Raw genomic sequence first — 23587 nt, forward strand, 5'->3', positions numbered from 1 at the left:
ACATAAAAATTAATGATAGCATCACACATTTTAATTTTCATCGGTAAACCTTCACTGTAATGTTGGTAAATCACCAGAACAGTAAATACATATGCAAAACGAGGCGTAAGTCAGTTAAACCTGGCACTATACTGAGGTTTTAAACAAGCAACACAACTACCAGAATCTGTTTATCAATCCATGTGCAATCTGAAGCTAGAAAGCCTGCAATTACTGAGTGGGCACACAACTGAGCTGTGACAATCAGCTGTTTGGTTTCCCATTCCTACAGCTTCCCTTGCTTTCTCTGCTCCGCTGCTATTGGAAATGAGCTGCCTGGGACGCCACAGAAACTAAACCATGGACTCCATCCCAAATTAGTTTTTACTTAGTATACTGAAGTGAGTGGTTTTTATCTATTAATTGCTTTTCCCATTAGGCAAGGATTCACAGAGTAGCTTCTGAACTTTCAAGAAGAACTAGAGAAACCCAAGTCCTTGTTTTTTTTCTTTTTGCACATTCTAACTTCACCTGGCATTATAAGACTGTGCTTGTATTTTAGGTACCTATATTACATACTCACTTTAAAAGATCTTATGTACAAGAGAACTGGATTTATGTACTGATGGATGAAGCAATATATATATTTTTTTCCAACTCTTCCCGAAGGCAATACAAAGAAGATGCCCTCAAATTAGCAAGACTTCATGTATTGTTAAATGGTAACTACAGTGCTGCATCCCTAGACAGCTTGACTCTTCCTTCACCATTTAACTGCTTTACTCTTAAAATGTACTTAGTTTCAAGAAGTTTAACAGAATCCTTTGTGCAAAACCTTTGATGCAGACATCATTTACTTAAATAACCCAGAAAGAAAACAAGCTTACTGGAAATATATTTGATCCAAAGTTTTAAAATATAGGTTATTTATATTACACTGATAAACCAGGAACTTAAGAAGCTGACCTGTAAAAAAGGCTTTTGCAGAGAAATCTCCAGAATATACTACTGAGTTTACTAATGTTGCAGAGGTACTTATACTGCAGTTTTTGCTTCTCCTTTAAAGCTAGTAAGTGCTAGATTTAAAAACACTGCCTCCCTGGGGCGTTCAGCAATCTAAATGGCAGAATTCCTGCTGTGTTTCATAGTGTGACATAACAGCTAAAACCTGTTAATAAACCATTTGAACAGAATCACCACTTCACACTTCTCCCAGCAAAGGCGTAGTATGCTGAGGAAATAGAAAGCTTTTTCCTTTTTTATCCCTCTCCTCCTTTTAAAGGACTTTCATTGTTTCATTTAACTGTTAAAAATACTCTTACCAACACAAATGTCATTTCTTCAGCTTTTCCTTATTTAAGCAAATGGGAATGAATGCCCTGAAACACCCATGCCCGATTCTCCTAGCATCCATTGTCATGTTTTTAGACAACAGTCAGCTAAAAGCTACGTAGAAGAAATCAGTTCTCTGCATTATTTCTTAGCATAGAACAGAGACGTAGGTAAGTGTCAGTAATAGAAACAGGCTCAAAAAACAGACGTTACTGGTGTGTCAGAATGTTTCAGACTTAGAATCATTTTTTATATGACTTCTGCAACACACATATGCTTTAATCTTTGCTCAAATAATTTCCTAGCATTTTGCATACAAAGGTCTGAGAATACGTACCCGTAACACATAGAAAACAAACAACACTCACTTTATAGAGTCACAGAACACAAAAAGCCTTAGCAGCACAAGTGTATATAGGCACCCAAACCAAGAACGTTTTCTGCGCTTTCAATACAAGTGAAAGCAAATTAAAATGGGCAAACAACTTGCACTAAACTGCTGCTTGCAATATATGGGCCTTTCTGTTGCAGGCTTATGAAGCTGAAATTATTCTGACATGCAAAAAGCACTGTTAATTTTGATCATGAAGAAATTAAAAGCATTGTAAACATGCTAGACACTATAATTATTTAAAAATGGATGCAAGAAGGGCTAGGTCTGTATTCTGAAAGTTGAGCATCATGCTAGGGATGTTTTTTCCTAAGAACAAAGCACGTCCAACATGCTACTTAAGAGAAGCATTTGGCTCAAAAAACACAGAGCGAAGCCAAAAAATATACCAAACTCAATGTATCTGCGCTATATAGATACTGCCCTCTCAACCCACTAACATTCATGCCTCTTTCCATCTCTCTCAGCACTGTTAGTTCACCTTCAGCATGCATAAGAGTTGATGAGGAACTGTCCCTCCTACTCTACCTAATTTTGCTCAGCTGACTCCTTGCCCTGGACAATGGCTGCAGTGCGATGAACTCGTCACTTAAAGCAACTCTGTTGGAGTACATCTACAATTGGACAGAGAAGGGATGGAACATACATGTCAGTCAGTAGCAGTAGTAATTTTCTAAGAAAAAGACACAGGACAAGACATTGTTATTTAAGTGGAATACACGTTATATACAGAAACACACACCTGGTACCTTTAGGACAATTCCCGGGATCATCACAGCCAGATATTTTGGGGAAGATCATACTTCAGTGCACCTTAGCTTTCATTCTAAGCCTATAAACTTACATGACTATACTTTACCTGGAATCCTTATTCAGTATTACCTTCTCTCCTTAATAGTGCTGTGATTTACATTTACCCCAAGATTTACATTTTGATTCAGACTGTCCTTACTGTCCACTTCCTCCTACTTGCTATAGTCAGAAAAGAACAGAACTGTAGTCAGAAGCTACCCAGAATGGGGTAACAGACCAAAGGGCAACAGATCAAAGTCAAACATAATATGATGGATTATGTTTAAGATTATTTAAAAGAAGAAAAAAAAAAAAAGGAACACATTTAAAGCAAACAAACAAACCAACAGTAAAAGAAAACCCACCCACACATCCCCAGTAAAAATCAAAACAAAGAACAAAAACCCACAAACCACACAATCAAACTGAGCACCCTGGGAAAGGCAGAACTCATGAATCCCATCCTGCTATAGAAGTCAACTCACACTAAACCTATGAAAAGATACATATTTTTTTCTTAAAATCACTGTGACACAGAACAATAACTAAATTTAACTAGATTTATCAAATGTTTATGCCTTAGTCTACTTAAATTTCTTTATGTCATGGTCAAAATAACTGTAGTGGAAACAAACTGAACCTGCATTTTTTTTTAGAATAGACCCGGAAGATTAGAGAATGCAGTAATAAGTACATGGATAAGGTTAGGGGGGGAAAAAAATCAAGGAAGTTTGGTTTTTTTAATGGAATGACTTTAGGGACATGAGAAACTTCAATAACCGTAACGATACACTGCCAAATGGAAACAGCTGATGCACAGGAAGGAAACAGCAAGTGTTCAGTAAGTTGCTATAAATTCTGCCTGTTTGTTTGGGGGAGAAGGGAAGGAGATGACACAGGGGTAAGATACGTAATTACCCACGTTCTCCTAAATCAAACATGCAGTGAAGAGTCTTACCAGGTCTACCTGAGCAGTTCTCAAAAAAATAAAAATAGTGGTTATTTATCTGGTTATTTATCTCAGATTTGAGCTATTAAATTCCCTGAGTAGAAAAAGCAACTAGTATTCCAGTTCTGAAAAAGGACTAATGGAATATTTGGCTAGCTACAGGGTCAACATGAGAATGTCTCAGGTGGATGTTTCTAAAAACAAATTAGCAGGGCAATGTAATTTAAGAAAATCAACATACACTTACATCAAAGTAATTTAAAGGTTTGATGCTCAAGTTAACAGCACTGTTGTAACGCAGCGATAAGTTCTCCATGATACACAGCTCAATGTAACTTATATTAAAGCAAATAGGATGCCACAAAGATCAATATGGCACACATTAAACAGCCTAAAACCTAAAAACAGATTCCAGAACAGAACAGGATGATTTTTTGTAAGATTCCTATGCTATCTGACCTTTCAGTGATGACGTGGAAGAAAAGAGTAAAAAAGATGCCAAAGATAGCAGGTTATCATATATAATTTAGTAAGCTGAATACAGCTAAATGATGAATACTTATCATTTCCATACTTGGCACTGATATATGATGGAAAGTAAATCATTTTTTTTTCCCCCCTCAAAAAGATTCAAGTTCAATCTATACCAGAGAGCAAGCTACCTTGATCACAAACAGAAGTGTGAATAAAACAAACAAACAAAATTAATTGAAGAATTTTCAGGTTATAGAAAATGTATACAAAAAGAATGTGCTGAAAAATAAAAACAGAGAGATTAACCATGAGAACAACTATGGGTTAAGATGACTTCTTAGCTGTACTGCCACTAAAAAGAAGGAAACGCTGAAATATGGATGAGAATTCTACCTCAACGAGAGCCTAACTTTAACAGGAATGATTCTGGGGAGCTTTTAGGGCCTGTGTTGGCAAGAAGAAGATTCTGTGATCACAGACTCTCTTTAGGCCTCATCGATGAATTTATGAAAATGCCACATTGGTAATTATCTCTAATTACATAATCAGCAATCAAATACATGTTGTGCATGGTATGATATGATGAGAAATACTAATTAAAACACGTTCTACTAAAGTAATATTTAAAATTAATCTTTCCATCAACATCTTAAAAACTATTCAATATCAACTACATTTGAAGAGAACTTCTAACACGTATACAAAAATAAGTTCAGTTATCTTTAAAGCTGAGCAAGAAAGTTCCTAATCCTCCTACACAGTTGCAAATCAACATGTAAAAGGCTAAGTGACCCCTAAGTGTTTACTGTTGTTAATGTATTGATTACTTAAGCTGTAACTCATTCCCGTAAAACTGCGTCCTTACTTCAGTAATTCTAAATTAAAATTTATCTTCTGAAATGGAAACACTCACCTGTAAGTTAAAGATGACAGCAATATAAGGGGATACTAAAATATCACAGGAAGGTAACGAATGTACAAGACAGGTTTTAACATGTGTTCTTTAACATACTGATCAAGTTGGATATAAAAGCATAATGTTACCTGAGCTTTTTCAGTACTTGTTGGTTGTAGATGCCTGTACAGCACTTTCTTCACAACATCAAGAAACAGACAAGCAACTACTATGAGTATTATGGCAAACCAAGCAGAACCACTTGACAACAGTTGAACAAATACAAAGTACATATCCTGGGTATGTAAAAATGGCCTGAGAAGTTAAAAGAAGTAGATATTACTAAAAGGAACTTCCAGAAACCAAAGTACAGTACAGACAGACAAGCAGTAGGTCTCTTAGGATACAAGTTAAACTGTACACTGCCCAAGGAGACTAGCAATTTCTTGATCTGCAAAAGAACACTGGCAAAGGAGGGAACAGAACTTTGGAGGAAAGTGACCTCTAAGACCCCAAAATTCAAGTATAATAAAAATATATTACTTCACCGATTCAAACATCAGCACCCTCATTTTTGTTGCAAGCATTCACCTGTTACACAGAACCTTTAGGAATTCTACATGCTTTTTACAAATAAAAATGCCTTAATAATCATAGGCTGTCAGAGACAATTCCCATCCCTAGGCACGGTAGCTTAAGCAGCATGGCTGCCATTTCTAAAAGAATCACCAAAAGTAATTGGCCTCTGTAGGTTTAGAAATTTGTTTTTCAACACCTACCACAAAAGTCAGAGCAACAAAACAGAACATAATACTTTGATGTTCTTTCATGACTTCACTTATCACGTGTACTATAGTTTAGAGGGGAAAAAGAAAATCACTCACCAGATAATTCCCCCATAAAATAAGGAGAATATGAAATAAAACACAATGGAACCCCAAGTAACAAAATGGTTTATCCATGTCCAGAAGTGAGTTTCTAGCGCCATCTGAAAGAATGAGAACTTCAATTAATTTATTTATTCCCCTCCACCTTACAGAAAATGACAAATGCTGGTCTGAACTCATTTGAATGTGCTACGAACCGTACCAGTGTTATGACTAAGTATTTCTCTAACACATAAAGAGAAGGGAGTACAGCAACATACCTTCATCGTAACGGTTATAACCATAACGGTGAAGACCAAAGTACCAAATGTCCAGTTTCCAAACATCTAAGAAAACAGCAAGGTAGAAAGTTAAGGAAAAAAGATGAGCTAATAGCATCAATGGTAAGTTAGATTTTTCTCAAATCAGCTATACTTATGTAACAAAACCATGGAAAAAAGCTTGTGATTTTACTAATTATGAAAAACTAAGAAGGATGCAACACAGACTACTACAAAAAATTAGCTTATGATAAGAGCAAAATTAACAATCCACATCATCTTCCTTCCTGGTTCAAAACAGATCACCACAAAGCCTACATGAATGATGAAGAAAAACCAGAACAGTTACATAAAATGGTAGGATAAAGATACCAAATTGATTGATTTAATGTAAGCATCTGAACAGAAACAAACACCGGGTAGAAGGTATTCGCTTAAACGTAAGTGCAAAACACTTTGAATTTAAACATTTTCAGACAGTTTTCAACATGCAGCATCACCTGAAAGTCCACATTTTTCCCAAGCACATTTGTACAATTCAAAAATAATGGTGCCATTCTATTTTTTACGAAGAAAATCATAAAGACACTTTGTTTCAAGGCTAATGAACACAAAATTCAGTCTCAATTCTAAGACACTGTCACTTTTGTATTCTGCTGCGCACGTACATTAAACCAGCAAAACTCTGAACAAGTTCTACAACAACAAAATCTCAGCTCTGACACCAAGCAGGGGATGTGGAGTTTGTCATCCATCTACCCACATGCTGCTCAGATGCACACTGCCATTCTACACAGGTCCAGCTACTGTGCAAGCAGTCTTGGTGCTGAATCCACAGTCTGCTTTTTCATAGTTACTTTTCTCATTGATATACTGGAAATGGACAAACTCTCAATCTCAGTATTGGTAAGTACCAGCAGCAACCTAAGCAAGCAAGGACACAGGGACCACATGCAGACAGGCAATCAAAATCATCCCAGATTTGATTGGTCAGTACAGCACAGGGTCATGAAACAAGGATGGGCACGGTTGTAGTCCTTGTTACAGAGCTCTGACAAATACATATCTATATATATCCCAGCAATCTAATCACAGATCTTACAACTGCTTTTGCCAACTTTATACATAGGAAAAAGTTAAGTCAGACCGTGGTGTGAAAAATAAATATGAAGCATTTAGCAGCATGCTTGCTACTAACTGTTGCAACGATAATGTTGAAATAAAATTAGACTACTTCTTCTGAATGACCTGTGAAAGAAAGTGTCTTTGCTGACACTACTCTAAAAAGGTCACAGAGTTAGAATGCAAACTGCAAACAGATTCTTGCCACCATTTTATTTTTGAACACTTTTACACTGCGGATGCTGCATCCTTTAAACCTGTGAAGTAACAGATACAATATTTTGTATCTCCTCCTCTTCTGAACTCTTACCATTTGCCTGTTAGGTTTCAATATCTGACGACATGCACAGCATGGAAAAGGGGGGAGAAAAAAAGAACTAAAAGATCAAATTGTTGCAAAATGTGCTGATGAAAGTCTTAACAAACGACCACCATTAGCAAATTATGTACAATCTCTCCCATTGTGCTTGGCTCCAAATTGGGAATTCAGAATGAAAAAAAATGAGGCTACTGCTGGCTTATTGCCTTGCACTGACTCCGTAGTTTATCACATGTGTGATGATTTCTTGAAGAAAGCACTTCAGCAGCATGCAGGATTCTCTCATCCTTAACTGCCTCTGATTTTAGTCACTCAGTTTCTGACCATTGTCTGATCATCATCAGATGGAAATTATTTTTCCTGCTAAACTTTCTAGGCTCAGCCCTATGACCAAAGCAAAGACAGCAAAATAATCTTTTCAAACTAAGTGCCATGACTTGCAGTTCTACCGATGAACTACATACGAATGAACACACAACTCATTTCAGTAGTAAGAATAGCATAAGGAGGGAAGTAAATGTCTTTTTGGATTGCTACTCCTAACAGTATTTTGAAGAAGCCAGAATCTGATTTTTCTGGCCTGGGCTAATGAACTGGAGAAATGAAGCAGCAGATTTACGATGGTTTCATTTAAAAGTGTAGTGGGTTTCGTTTTGTTTGCTTTTGGTTAGTTGTTTAGTTTTTTAACGTGACTTTTCCTCTTAACGTTCACATCATTAAAGAAAAAAAAGGGATCAATTTTAGAATTTGGTTTCATTAAGTCAGTTCTTGTCTTTAACTATTTATTCAACTAAGAAATATAATTTAATAGCAATTTATACCATATACATGTATATATATTTTAAATCCATTTAAACAACGCATTTTCAGGAGATTTAACACAGGCTGAAATCTGCAAGAGGACAAGTTTTATAACAGAAAACCAAATATCACCAAAAGATACAATGATGGAAAAATCTAACAACAATTTACCTGGCCATTTCCCAGCAATGAAGTGTCTTCTCCCATTAGAAGATACGAACCATAAAAGAAAACAAATGCATGCAAGAAGCCCAAGATGGTCCAATAAAGAAATGGTTTATACCCAAGATGAGCATTTTTACTGATGTCTCTGCAAAAATGAGTAAGTTCTGGATGTTAGACTGTCCATATATAATCCATCAGCTATTTATACTACATGACTATTATTGCCTAGAATAAATGTAACGTACAACTGCAACAAGATATGTTTAATGAATGCAGCGTTACAAAAAAAGTAAATCATAGGTAAAAAAGAACTCAGAGCTGCCTTTGCTTATGCAGGGATCACCAATGGCAATTGTGTTTTATGAATCAAATCAGAATTAACACACGCTAGAATCCTCCTCCATAGAGACAGAATTGCTACAAGACATATTCAGATCTCCTGATAATTGCCCCCCCTGTTCTGTTTAGAACAAATTCAGGAAAAGAGGTAAATTAAGAGACATCTTTTTCACAAAAATAATGTACTTCTCCAACAAGCAATATGCAGTACAACATGCTACCACTGGGAGGATACCTAATTCTACAGGAAATAGCTCCCCCTCTTAAAATGCCTTAAAAAGGCATTTTGCAGTGATTCCTTAACCACTGCGGAGAAGAAGGCTACCAATCATGCACCCAAGTCCCTCCCAGTCTTAACGTAACTGACATAAATATACGCTTCTCTTAAAACACTAGATTTAATTAACATTTGGAATGAAAGCCATGAGCTATGTAACTATCCTTCCTTGAGGATAGTTAGCAAAAATTGCATAAACTACAGATAAAAATACTGTAGGAATGCACAGTAGCAAGTTCAGACTTCTGCAGATGCCACTGCTGTGGAATGATGTGCTGCTGCTGCAGTGCATGTAGGATATACGTACCGATAGAGCACAGGTTTACTCTGCAATACATGCGGGTGCACATGCTGCTCAAAAAGACTGTAGATGAGGACAGGCAAGGAAGTGAAACAAATATTATACAAAGTCAGGTATACACTGTCATAGAGGGTCTGAAAATGGAAATAAAGATTATTTTGAGATTTGTAGAAAAAAAGCTCACATTTACTAAAAGTCAAGAGCCACAACATATCATTAATTCACGTGGATTTACTGAGTAGGAAAACAAGCTATATTTACATAATAATCTAGTAACATCAAGTTCTCAAACAGTAAGAAATAAGCTGGATATTTGTTGAGTATTAGACCTGCAAATCTGCGAAGCTCCTTGTAATCAGTCTTTTCCACGCAGAAATTAAATTTGTCAACAGCAGGAGAAAACCATACAGAAGGACTTAAAACTTTAAAACCTTCTTAAAGTACTCTCAAAGTAAGCAGAATGGCTACAAGGAAGTTGCAATATGGCATATGGGAGATTTTTAGAATTAACAGCACCAAACATTAATTTTTACAGTGAAGCAAAGAACTCTTCCCTACTCCTTCAGAAAACAGGTGAATAAAAGAGTTATATGCATCAGAAATAGTTATATATAATCATCCATATAATTATGTTTCAGTACAGAAACAGAAGCCCAGCCGTTGGTCAATCAGACTTGAAAGATACAGGCAGAAATAACACAAACTTCATTACTGATATGTAATTTTTCTGGAGGAAAAGAAACAACAGGCATTTACTGTGTTTTGACAGTAATATTAGCAACCAAACTGGACAAAAAGCTCCTACAGAGAGTCACATTTAAAAAAAAATGTATAAGTTCCATATGAGTTCCCAAGCATTAGCCATAATAAAACAGATATTAAAAACAATCAAACAGTAAATATATTTCTTCCCGAAGAGGGAAAGACTATTTCACTGTTTTCCTTCCCATTTCTTTAATTATTGTACACCTTTAACTAGCTATACAACATCCAATAGCATCCAATACTTACCTGTTGTGAAAACAAACAGAAGAACTGATATAAAAATTGTGGTGTAATAAAGCACACATTCTGAAAAACAAGAAGCAAGGGAAGCAATTAATCCTCCAATATGGACCTTATAATCTCAAAAAAGAAATTGCTAACTCTTGCCAGCTAGTAAAAATATGGCTGGAAAACAAATACGTGCCTTTGTGGCCAACACAAGAATCCTAGACAAACAATATCAGTTCCTGAGACCAGGTGAACTCATCAAAGTACTTAAAACCTATTTCTAGAGGAAGTATTAAGCAATTAAGTTAAAAACTCATATTTGGTTAAGAAATATAAGTGACTGAAAACATGTATGAACAGAGGTATTGCAGCTGTACCCAAAAATGTTACATCTGAAACAAATTTATTGCTGGGAAACAGATACACATTTTTCTATGAACTTCACAGGCACACACTCAGAAAACTTACCTTATAAAAAAAGTACTGTACTAGGGTTGCTATTCTAATATAGTAAAAGTGCCCATGAACAAAAAGCAACTTGGAGAGAAATTTAAATCGTGCTATTGCATAGTCACTATTTCTTACAGCTTGCCTTCCTTCCTTGCCCATGATTCCTGTAATATTTGTGAAACAAAAAACAGGTTAAACATTATCAAAATGATATACATATTTAAAACATCAACACCATACGTCTACATACACCTAATCAACACCTAACATATATCTAAAGCCATCGTAATGTTGAAATGTAAAAGAACATAAAGATTTCAACAAGCATAAAAACAAAAGCATTATTCATGACACATCTGATGGAAAATGCTTGCTTAATGCTGAACCAATAAAAAGAGAAGGAAGAAAAAAGACTATTTACATAAGCTATAGTTAAGAAAATATTTATGAGACGACATCGAAATAACACACAAACAAAACCAAGACAGAATTTGTGATAGGTATTAATTCAGTTATTCATGTTTCTTCATATTGAGTTACACAACACAGCAGAAAAGTTTAAAGAAGGCCCAAAGCAGATTATAGGAAGCAATGTTAATGGAGAATTCAGCTGAAAAATCAATAACAACCTCCCCAGAGATGCAATGAAAGCCTTTACCTCAAAGACAACCCAGACACAAATAGTATTAATGCAATGATAAAGACATGGTGAAAACAGCGGAAGCATTGAGCAAAGAATGGTCTGAATGTAAAGTTTACACAGGAACTTAGGAATTGGCAATGACCGTAATAAGAGACATCCATTCCAGTAACCAAAGCAGAGAACTTCTGAGACTCACGTTAAAGAGAATCTCTGTTCTTACGACAGTATTTAACATGGCCTCTGAATATTCTGAATGACTTCAGAATAAACCTAAGACTTCAAAAAGCAAACAACCTGGAATTTCAAATTTCACCAAACTTCTGCTACAACAGGTGACTCAAGTTCACGTTCGATTCTTCACAGATGCAGAAGTGTTAGAAGTTTATCTGTTCATAAACAGTATTCACCACCAAATGTTCTACTAAAATTTTCACCTTGTTTGCCTTTATCTCTTTAAACAGAAGTAATTTACCTATGCCAACATGTGCTTCTTGTATCATGCTCACATCGTTAGCACCATCACCAATTGCTAATGTTATAGGTTTTTCTGGAGATGTTTTTAACAGTCTCACTACCTGAAGAAAAAAAAAAGGCAGTAACTTTTAGAACCATACAGTCTTTCTACAAACTGTGCTGCTAACCACTGCACACCTTTGATAGTTACCTACCTGTATGTGCAATTACTTCATTTTACAAATGGACACACATGGGTAAGAAACATCTCTGGCTAATTCATTCCTCCTTTAGAAAAGCTGCTTGCTTTTGGCTACAAGTCTTACTTAAGTATTACACCTGCCTTTGGCTTATTATGCATAATGCACTCCCCCCACATTTAGCTGTTCTTTCCCAGCTTCCTCATAGAATTGAGCTGGAAGGGACCTTTGAAGGTCACCTAGTCCAACCCTCCTGCAATGAACAGGGACACCTAAGCAGCTATAGCAGGCTGCTCAGAGCACGGTCCACCATGACACTGAACGTCTCCAAGGATGGGGCTTCTATCACCAATCTGGGCAACCTATTCCAATGCCCCACCACCCTTACTGTAAAAATCCTCTTCCTTACACCCAATCTGAATCTCTCCTCTTTTTGTTTTAAAACCATCTCCCCTTGTCCTATCACAACAGACCCTGCTAAGGAGTCTGCCCCTTCCTTCTTATAGTCTCCCTTTAAATACCAAAAGGCCACTATCATGTCTCTCTGGACCCTGCTTTAACTTTCAAATCAAGCTAGAAGTTAGAATGGAAAACTTATTTAAACCCCTTCATCAGACCTGGCGAGATTCTTCTAATTTTCAATGTCATAAGCAGTAAAGGCCACAAAGGAAACTCTGACCTGATAGATTTAAAAGTTTAATTATCTTTGTTTTACTTTCCTGAGCAGATGAACTACCAATTGAAGGTTATAATTCTGCTCCCCATTATTCAATGCTGAAGAAGAAACAGGTAAGAGAGGAGTAAGAAAGAGGACCCAAACAATACATTAACCAGCAGAAGGAAGAATCTTGGTGCAAGGATGGAGAGGGTTTAACCAAACCACATTCATTCAAGTTGAAAATTTCTTACACATAAAGAGATGCAACTCCATGTATTCAATTGCAAGAGGTCAGAATTCGAAGATTCTATTAAAGCAACAGAACACCTGGTAAACTCATGAGATGATGCTAGAACATCTTTGAAACATACTTATCTATTAAAAATACTATACTTTCCTCCCAGAAAAGAGAGATTTAGATTAGATGTCAGGGGAAGTGTCTCACAGAAAGGGTGGTGAAGTGCTGGAACAGGCTGCCCAGTGAGGTTGTGGATGCCCTGTCCCTGGAGGTGTTGAAGGCCATGCTGTATGGGCCCTAGGAAACAAGATCTAGTACTTGATCTAGCGGTCAGCAACCCTGCCCATGGCAGAGGGTTGGAACTAGGTGATTTGAAGTCCCTTACAACCCCAGACATTCTATGCTTTTATGATTTTATGTTCCAAAGGGCATCAGAGCCATAAAAAAATACAAAAGTATAAATGAGAGTAGTGAAACTAAAGGCCATATGTTGACAAGCAGTAAAATTAAAGATTAAGGAAATACAAATCTGCATTTCATCTTATCTTAGAATAAGTTTAATCTTAGACATATTTTGTGAAACTTATTCTAAGGTAGAAGACCAAATACAAGACTAGAACAAACTGTCTCAACCTTCCTTCCTCACTTGGCCTTCTTAATTTGAACGGTACAATGAAATAGGCAACACAAAACTATGCATGCTACGAAGATAACTACCGCCTCATAAAACACAAGAGAGGCTGACTAAAGATTAGCTTTTTTATTCCATCCCACTCTGGCAGTACTTTGACTCCCTTCCCCACCTAATTCTGAAGTTTCACAAATACGCGTACAAACTTCTGAACAAATTATTCCAACTGAATTGCAAAGAGTCAAAAGTCACGTAAAAGGTGAGACAACCAGAAACAATCTCCAGAAATGCCCGTCTTTAAGACAGCAAGATAAAAGGACTTACAAGACAATGCTGACTATAACCATACTTACCTTTGCTTTTTGAAGCGGTGCCATACGACAACACAACACTGCAGAACAGTTTTTACAAACTTCCATGAACAATTTTTCATGTTCCCTGAGTGCAAGAGAGAGGCTGGTCCCATCCACCACCAGGCCATGCTGGATAACATGGTCTTCTTTTATTCTATTTAGGGACAAAAATGTTGATTTTGTATTGATGTGAAGGAAAACTTTGTATTTTGTTACAAACTATGCAGGTGCGCATACAATACATAAAGAAGCTGACCTGTTAGACTTCTTTTTCAAGTTAAAGGGGAGGGAGAGAGGGAAATGGAAAGAAAATTAAAAAAAAAAACAAACAACATTTATTAGGCACATAAAATGATAACCATAAAATTTTAAAAGAAAGAAAATCAAGGACATCACTCAGTTAATGACATCATGGACATTTTACCTCTTGGCTAGCTGCCTCAGTTGCTCTGCGCATGTACTGTCTGATTTGTGCTGTACAAGTTCAAGGATGTTCATGGTTCTATGAAAGTGTCCACATGATAAACTGACACTAACAGCCGTTTCATGCTTATCTCCAGTCAAAACCCACACTTTGATACCAGCCAATCTGAGTGCTTCTATAGTTTCTTGGACTTTCTCCTGCAGTCTAGAAACAAGAAAATCTTAGCTAACCAATCAAACACTTCAGAGAAAAAAAGAACACGTACTGTAACATCATGATGATTTAAGACTGCATTTCCAATTTCAAGTACGTATTTTCAAGAACTAAAGTCTAGTAATGACATTCTGTTATGAGCAAAAGATTTCATGAAGTTAAAGCTGAATTTCAATAATACTAATTATGGCAATTAAAAATTCCTAATAAGCACATCTCAACTTAAATTAAGCACTATCACTGCATTTGAGAAGCTTTCAAACAGTTTGTCACAAACACTAACTAACGTGGCGCATGAAAAGATTTTAAGTGCTCCATCTGTACATTCCAACAGATAATATACACTTTAACTTACAAACATTCTGCTTGCATATTGCATGCTCTGTATATTAGCTACATATTTAAGTTTTCACAAGGAATTAGTTATCAAGTTTAACACTTACTAATATTATTATGTGAGGGATATGGTTTAGTGAGAACTATTGGTGATAGGTGGATGGTTGGACTGGATGATCTTTTAGGTCTTTTCCAACCTTGGTGTTTCTGTACTTCTGTGATTCTATTCCAATTTTGTTTCACGTGCATTAAATGTCTCCTAATAAAGCTTACTATGTCATTGTTATATTGCTAAAATCAGTTTGTACAACATATGTTTTCAATGTTCCTTAACTCAGTAAATAAAAATAGCACAGAACTTCTGGCAATGGCAGGACAGCTTCTCGTGGCACGCATCATAATACAGTTACAGATCCTAAACTTGCTGTGTTTCTGAACACAGCTTGCAGAAAGTCAATTACATACTTGTCTTCTACTCCAGTAGCCCCAAGCAGTTCCAGATCCCTTTCTATGAAGTTGAATACATCTGCTAATTTTTCTTCCCGTTGTTGTAAGGCAGTCCTGGCCTCATGAAGGCGTTTGCCAATTTCTTGGTATTCCTCCGGTGTGAACCTTCTGTACGCCACGCACAAAGTTCTTAGTCCTTTCTATGAGAGAATATAAAAGACTACATTCAGACTAGACTAGATTCTGGTCTAACGAGGTGTGACTTGCAATTTCTTCAAGTCACGGAGTCTGTACCAGAAAAACCAGAAAAATCAGCTGGGCAGGATGATTACACTTACCAAAGCAAATTCATCAACATGTATCCTTGTTTTGTCTATTTCTCCACTTTTACTACGAGGAAGAATGGAAGATTCTGCTCCCTTTGTGAATAAAAGCTTTTCCCCTAAAAAGGAAAACAGGATAGAAATTAAGAATATATTTATTACTTCAGAAGTTCTCAATTGTAACTTCTGATCACTTACCTGAGGGACTCTCTACAATGACGCTCATTCGTCTGCGATTTGGATCAAACTCCAAAACATGAAGCAACTTGTACCTTTATTTTGTGTTTTAACAAAAGAGAACACAGTTTTAGAAATAAATTTCCAAACGCAATTGCTTACAACTGCAAATGCACACTTACTCCCAGAGCTAATCCCAAAGTATCATTTTTATATTGAAACTTCACAATATTTAGTTGAGCAACAATCACTATTATCTGCATTTCTGCAATTAGTTGTTTTTCATTACTTTGTACATATCTATGTACATGAAAGGTGTTATGACATGCTGCAGATACACAGTAATTTTGGGAATGTTTAAAGATATAACTGGATTATGTGTGTGTGAGACTTGCCAGCACAGCTGATTCTAGAGCTGAAAGCACAAATCATGGAAACTGAATAAGCGTCCCAATTCCTTTATCTATTTGTAACTCTAGTAGAGCCTCAATTTTGAAGAACGGTCAAAATATGCAAACCATTAAAATATACAATTACACAGAGTAACTCTCACACAAAGTTCCTGCATCTCAATTTGAACTCTTAAGGACTATGATGCAAGCTGTCTTGAATACATTAAGCCATTCTTACAAGAATACAGAGTTTTCTTTTTTTTTTTTTTTAAATGAAAATACCTTTCTGGTTTTCCAAGACTTTTTACTTCCATACTGTCCCCACTAGTTCCCATAAATACTACTCCAACCCTAAAAGTAGAAGAAAATAGGTATTTATTTGATGCTGTGGAACTGTACATATAATGCCTACTGGATGCTAAATGGAAAAAAACAAAACAATATATGCCTTTGTGTCCACTTCATACAGTTCTTCAAAAACAACATATTGCATTCACTGTAATTTCAAAAGCATTTCCCTAAACATTTCTAATTCTATATCACAACATCCCTAGCTTCTACGCATTATGTTCTTATGAGGAGCAGCTGAGGGAGCTGGAATTATTTAGTCTGGAGAAGAGGAGGCTCAGGGAAGACCTCATTGCACTCTACAACTTCCTGAAGGGAGGTTGTGGTGAAGAGGGGTTTGGCCTCTTCTCCCAGGCATCGAACAGGACCCGGGGAAATGGCCACAAGTTGTACCAGAAGAGGTTTAGGTTAGACTTAAGGAAGAACTTTTTCTCTCAGAGAGTGGTCAGGCACTGGAATGGCCTGCCAAGGGAGGTGGTGGAGTTGCCATCTCTGGCAGTGTTCAAGAGGCGTCTGAACGAGGAGCTGCGAGATATGGTTTAATACCTTGTGGTAGCAGTGGCAGTGTGAAGACGGTTGGACTAGATGATCTTATGGGTTGTTTCCAACCTTGTGATTCTATGATTCTATGTTTTTGAATGTTTTCATAATAAATTGGTAGCGACAGGCCTCAGGCTTTAAAATTTCTCAGAGAAATATTTTAAGATCGTTCTTGATACAAATTGCTAGCCCTAAAAGGCAACTTCTGCAGCATGTAAATTTGGCTTAAACCTCACCGGCTTGCAGCTTCAACTAAAGCTTTCTCATCTGGTGAAGAAGCATAATACTCCAATGGGGATGCTATTCCATTGGCATGCCAGGGTCCATCAGCACCATCTGTTTGATCTGCACTGATCTGTACTGTATGACAAAGACAAACTGCTTTCAAGAAGAGTTCTTCCTCTTTCATCTGTAAAAAAGAACCATGATTTGTAACATTTACATATCAACCCACTTTTGTACATACTATAAAGTCAAATACTTCATGTAAAATGATCTCAACTATTTAATAAATATTTTTTGTTCAGTAACACTTAATAGCTTCAAACTACTCTGAAATCCAGATTTTTTAATTTAATGCTAATACCAGAAGAATTTTCTGTCTCCAACATAAACACTAAGATGCCTAATGGTGAAGGAAAAAAATAGGAGTCTTACCAAAGTATGCCTATTTCCATCTGGAGAATCTTCAGAAAACCCCTCTGGAGTCAGTTTACCATTGACCTCCTGGTACTTTATGCCATTAATGGAGCACTCCCGAAACTGCATCTCATTTTCAGTCAATGTACCGGTTTTGTCTGTAAACACATACTCTACCTTTTGTAAAATAAAAAACAACAAAAAAAAATCAGATGTGGAGTAACACTTTTTTTTTTTTTAAACCAGGAAAAAAAGCAACACAATGAATAAAAGCCCTCAACTTAGTTCTCCCGCTTCATTACCCATCTTTTTTGATCATGAAGTAATTCCAATTTTGGCCATAAAATCACGTTTGAGTCTTATTTTCAACTAATCAGATATCAAAGCACTGTCAATAAAAAGTCTGTAATAGTAAACTTTACTATTAAAAAAGATGTAGAAATGAAGTTAAACAGAAGAAGTTCTACCTGTCCCAGTTCCTCATTGAGGTCTGAAGTATTTACTTGGGCTCTCTGATTTGTCTCTTCATGATAGAGGTCAAGATCCCAGCCAATAAAAAAAGATCCAAGAAACTTCTGCATCTCAACAGTTACATAAAGTGAAATGGGTATAATAAAATTGTAAAGTACCAGAAAAGCAAGGAAATCTGAAATAAATCTGAGAATCTATGAGAGAAAAGAAAAAAATATAAAGATTAATGCAGTGAACAGGTCAAACATGGTTGACTAGTTTGGGTTTTTTTTTTCCAAGTATGTATGAAAAAAAATGTATGTTACAAGAGCAAGAAGAGACCAAATTCCTCGCTTAAATGAAATAGAATAAATATATAGCCCATTTTCTTCTGATCTAAAAACATTCCAGAGGTTACTGTCATTTATACAGCAGATACTTCAGATTAAGAAGAGGTAAAAAAAAAAATAAAAAAATTTACTCAACTGACCACTTCAACAATTGAAAGTGCCCTAAGTGGTTGCAGGTACTAAAAAGAAAAGTCAATAAACAATTTGAAAATTTGTGAATTTCTTTAGTACTCCTTAACAGTGACACCTGTAGATAAGGCTATTTTAGAATACTGAAAAGTTTGTGATAGCTGTATTGAAAACCAGAACTAACTGCTTATGGTATTGAGATATTCTTCCATTTGAACTACAAAGATAGTTCACATTACATGTTTGAGGAAGCTGTCTGTTCTAATAGATGGTGGTACATTTTTAACTACCCTGGAAGAATCAAATAAATTCTCCAAATCCTTCTATTCTGCTCTCCAAACAATTATGTACTAACTTTAAGTTATGCTCTGCTTATGAAACAGAACAAAGCTTTCTAATTTGGGACTTGAACCTTTAAACACAAAAGGCAACTGGTGAGCAGATTCAATTCTCAACTCCATGGGAAATAAAAGGAGTGTTAAATGCCTAACACCATGTCATATGTGGAAACTGGATTTCTAACACTTCTGTGATATAAAAATGCCCTCTACTTCTTAGAATCAGCTCCAGCCAGCTTCTAAACTGCTTTGGAATATGTCTGACTCACACAGAAATCAGAAATCAAACAGGAAAATACAGAATGATTACAAAACAAAACTCAAAAACAAACAAAATAAACTTTACAAGTCTGAACTGTCGATTTAAGGAACACTTCAAAGAATCCCTTCAATCTCAGAGATTAAATTTTTCTATGCAAGGGCCACACTACAGAGGACTAAAGCTCTTTCAAAAATACCAAGACAAGAGCACACATACTTGCACATGGATCATGTGGTAGCTACCTGTACTTCCAAGAAGAAAGAGACAATAAATATTGCACTCAACACCTAGTAGATGAAGGTTTCTCAGATAAACTACTGGGTAGAACTACATTACCTTACTGCTGTTCCTTTCATGTTCTGTTTTTTCATTGTACCAAGGTTCATCCCATTTTTCTTCGGCTTGCCAGGCATACTTTAAAATAGTACTCAAAATGGCTTCAAAGAGGAGGATTATTAGATAAATTATCAAAAAGGAATTCATAGACCTAGAACAAGGCCAAAAAAGATTCAATTTCAGTTTATTTCACTGAATCTGTTGATACACTATGTACATATGACCTGATCAGAAAAGTTAGCGGATGTTTTTTAACCTGTGTTTCACATGGACCCAAAGTTTCTATGTGACAAAAAAAACAATAGGAAAGAAAAGAAATCCAACATCTGGCTAATGTGCACTCTACATACAGCCAACTGGAGGACTAATTAAGGTGCAAGAATACATTCTCAGTTGACTTGTGTTACACCTGTTGTCCAGAATTCTGAGGGCTGACAGCCTTCTTCCAGACATTCCTTTCTTTCCCAAATATCTAGTGAGGCTGCGATGGCAGCAGAAACAATTACCCTGGAAATTCGAAGATGAACCTTCCTCCTCAATTAGAAGAGCACTTCCTTGTCCATCTAGTTATTTAACTCAAGGTATGCTATACAAAGACATAACATTCTGTTATATTTTTCTACCCCTTTCATGACAGAATTTTTTCTTGTGCAGCAAACAGGTTTCTACCTGACTACAGAAGAATAATCAATCTCACATTTCCAAAAAAATGTGATGATGCATTCTCTGGTATTTTTTTTTCGTAACAAGAAAGGCAACACACAAAAACTCCTTTTTCTTTTAAAATAATTCAGTGAGTTCAATGTATTAAATCTCTATTACAGGAACATTTATCACCTATTTAAAACACAAAGTTTTTTTAAAACTGAGCCTACAACTTGAGTTAAAAACAAGATTCAATGCAGAAGATATCTTTAAGGACATAGCCTATCCAGGTACCCAAAACAAAACCATATTCCTGTTGTATCAGATACCAGCATTTAGGACAAAGATCTGCAAGCAATTAAGATTTTAGTTCATCCTATTTAAAGACATGATGCAGCCTTACAATAATGAGACAGCAGAGGCTACAACTGCTATGAAGAATACTTCTGTAAGCACCTTGTTCAAGACTGCATTTCACTTACCACTAAGTGTTCTCTGCTCCTACAATAACTTTTCCTGCCTTTGTCCTTTTTAACCTCAGGTATTACAAGTCTGTGTGTTACTTAAAGAAATAATAAAGGATAGAATAACACAGAAGTAAGGTAAACCAATTGTCCCCTCTTCCTTTGCCTACATCCTAACAGTGGGATCACAAGGGTACTAAAGTTAATAAGACTAAACAACAATTCTAAAAGCAAGAAAGATATTAGAAAATAAACATACTTTTCTACTGCTGACCGTTTCTGAGATTTACTCTTGTAATTTAATGCCATCTTTGTCTCCATACCTGTATACACTGCAACACCTGGGAATTAAGAGGAGAAAGGATATTGCTTTCTGCACGTATGCAATTTGTGGCATTTTGTTTAAGAGAGACAGACTAAAAATCAAGATGTGATTACTATTTTTGTATTTACTTCAGTACAACAGTGAGACAGTATTTTGTAATTATTTGCAATACTTCACTATAGTAAAACAGTAATATTGAAATAATTTTAATACTTACTAAAATACTGTTCGTTATTACTTACTGCTCTTCAAAACGTATTTTACGGAAATCAGAATCTCAAGAGAAAGTCTTGAACAACGTAACAGTAACATCAGTCATTTAACCATTAAAGTTACTCCTTTATCAAAACACTTGAAGTATTTTCATAAAGTGATGTTGAAACTCTGTATCCTTTTGAGATTCTTTAGTGTAATATCATTACTTTCATCTATTATCATATCCCCTCAGGTAACCACCAGGAAGATTATCACAATCTCTTCACTGCAAGTAGTATTAAACCACAGATCATCAACATGCTTTAAGAAGAGTCTACAAACCAAATATTTCTTTAGTGTTTTTTAATCTTGCTCCACGAAGTAAGAGACTTTCAGGCCCCAGAGGTCTAAAAAGAAATAGACATATGAGCATTTAAAAATGAGTTGTTCCATACTCTGTGGGGCTAATGACATCCAGTTTCCTATGCAAAGAGGTCAAATGTGTTCTGTAAATCCCCTCTCATCTCCAGAGCTCTCAGTTTCTTCCTTTAGTCACCCCAATATCCTCCCACCAGAGTCCCACAACTAGCAGCTGAGCTAAATGTGCCAAATGTCTGGTTCAGACAGAGAGGCAAGTTAAGTGAAGAGCCAACATGCCAAAATCCTGTCAAGTCCACAGTGCTACTGGAATGTTATTTTAGCTTTATCTGTTTTACCTTACTTCTACCCATCTGTCAAACTGAAATTCTCTGCCAGGTTCAAAAGAGATTATTCATATCAGTAAAATAAAGATGGATGGACAATATAACCATGCAAATTCTGGTTCCTAAGGCAAAAAGACAAAATTTTACATGTGCTTTTTCCCTTCACATCTATTAATATAATTCGTCAATATAATTCGTTCATCTGATCAGCTAACTGCAAAATGTGCTTTGAAAATAAAGGCACAGTTACAGGCAAAGTTCATACAAAGTTAGTTTTGTATGCTTTATTCCAATGGCTGCATTAACTTAAATGGAAATCAATACTGCTTTCATATTTGATTCATGTAGAAGTTTTACAAGAAAAGTATAATATTTATAAACATTAAAGAGTGAAAGAATCGTAGCACTAGCTTATTTCTGTGACACACTTAGCATCATGACACAAGATCACACTTTAAAAGAGAAGTGTCTGACTCATGTTTTTGTTGTTTGGCTGACTGCTCTTTTTCCTTAGCTTGTTTTTCAGACTCAGCCACGCTAAACTACCCTCAGTAGAAAATAATCTGTGTGCCAAATATTCAATTTAAAATACCCTTCCCTGTTGTTTATTCAACCGTAACTTTTTTTTTGTGATGGTCAGTTTAATTACCACTATGTTCTTAACGTTAATCTGACAACATTTTACTTACCGTACTATTTCCTCCATTTGTTGGCTTATAGTTATTCTTCCAACAAATCTACAAAACAGGGTAAACAGGGTCATGAGTCAGATACATCTACATAAAATCTCAAAAGTGCAAAATGAAATAAGATAAACACCCAGCCATTCCACATCTACAAAAAGATCATTAACATTTCTCAAATACAAAATAATCAGTCTTAACAGTGCAAATAAACGAGAACAATAGGGCAAAGGCAACACTGGCAATAATTTTTGCAAGGAGCCCTGTACTGAACTGAAATTCTCCTGGAAGAATTATATCCAAGTTTATTTCTTCAACTTGCCTGGACTAGCTGTCCACTTAATTTTTAATAATTTGGGAAGAAGTTTACTGTTTAGAACAGAAAGGTACATAAATAAGTGCTGTAATTAAAACTCAAAATACGCTATAGTTTCTCAATTAGTATTGAAATACTCCAATTCAACTCATCACATATATAAACGCTTACGCTCATTATTAAATCCTGAGATACAAGCAGATGTTTGAAACTACTTTAAACCCAGCAAAATCCACCTCTTTCCTAACAGTGAACATGTCATTAAGTATTTTGAAACAAAGTCAAAATTAATTATACCTGTATAGATCTGCCTCTGGCTGCTGGCATTCTATGACAGCTACAAGTTTGTCCAGGTTGGCAACAGACTGCAACACTGCTGTTTCTGGGACCGCAACATGTGTCTGGAAAACACCATCCATTAACTTTCAGATAAAGAAATCAGAGAGGGTATTCCTGGGCTAAAATAAGAAATGGCATTACATACTAGCTACATTCTACTTCATAACAGTAATCCAGACCTTAAGATTAGTCTCGCCATCCAAACTTGCGGTAGTAACATGGCATGAACCGTCCACTCGATCAGAAGATAAAAGCACCAGATCAACAGGAAAAGTCTCATCTTTGGCTACTCTGACAATGTCTCCCACCT

At 36.0% G+C, this 23587-nt stretch overlaps 1 protein-coding gene across 10 annotated transcripts in view; it reads right to left on the reverse strand.

The window, feature by feature from the left end:
• The window catches only part of ATP11B (ATPase phospholipid transporting 11B (putative)), an 87139-nt gene that overhangs the window by 13539 nt on the left and 50013 nt on the right, over nt 1-23587 (reverse strand). For 8 of the 10 annotated variants that reach the window (XR_016469704.1, XM_090147536.1, XM_090147535.1 and 5 more), the window contains 23 exons: nt 23457-23585; nt 23236-23339; nt 22629-22676; nt 21578-21642; nt 20975-21056; nt 19607-19757; nt 18209-18406; nt 17760-17918; nt 17339-17511; nt 16497-16565; nt 15844-15917; nt 15661-15764; nt 15341-15522; nt 14327-14530; nt 13903-14056; nt 11842-11944; nt 10745-10890; nt 10295-10354; nt 9290-9417; nt 8373-8511; nt 5960-6025; nt 5697-5800; nt 4962-5127 (listed from right to left, as the gene is read on the reverse strand). Coding sequence is in view for 9 of the 10 variants with exons in the window: in XM_090147536.1 (XP_090003662.1) it covers nt 4962-5127; nt 5697-5800; nt 5960-6025; nt 8373-8511; nt 9290-9417; nt 10295-10354; nt 10745-10890; nt 11842-11944; nt 13903-14056; nt 14327-14530; nt 15341-15522; nt 15661-15764; nt 15844-15917; nt 16497-16565; nt 17339-17511; nt 17760-17918; nt 18209-18406; nt 19607-19757; nt 20975-21056; nt 21578-21642; nt 22629-22676; nt 23236-23339; nt 23457-23585 (2808 nt within the window). In the remaining variant the exon portion in view is untranslated. Of the gene's footprint in view, nt 1-2230; nt 2317-4961; nt 5128-5696; nt 5801-5959; nt 6026-8372; nt 8512-9289; nt 9418-10294; nt 10355-10744; nt 10891-11841; nt 11945-13902; nt 14057-14326; nt 14531-15340; nt 15523-15660; nt 15765-15843; nt 15918-16496; nt 16566-17338; nt 17512-17759; nt 17919-18208; nt 18407-19606; nt 19758-20974; nt 21057-21577; nt 21643-22628; nt 22677-23235; nt 23340-23456; nt 23586-23587 lie in introns of all 10 variants that reach the window. The other 2 variants (XM_090147537.1, XM_090147538.1) reach the window with 1 other exon arrangement.

This window comes from Phasianus colchicus, chromosome 10, assembly GCF_987193195.1.
Source record: "Phasianus colchicus chromosome 10, bPhaCol1.hap1.1, whole genome shotgun sequence".
Classification (NCBI taxonomy): domain Eukaryota; kingdom Metazoa; phylum Chordata; class Aves; order Galliformes; family Phasianidae; genus Phasianus; species Phasianus colchicus.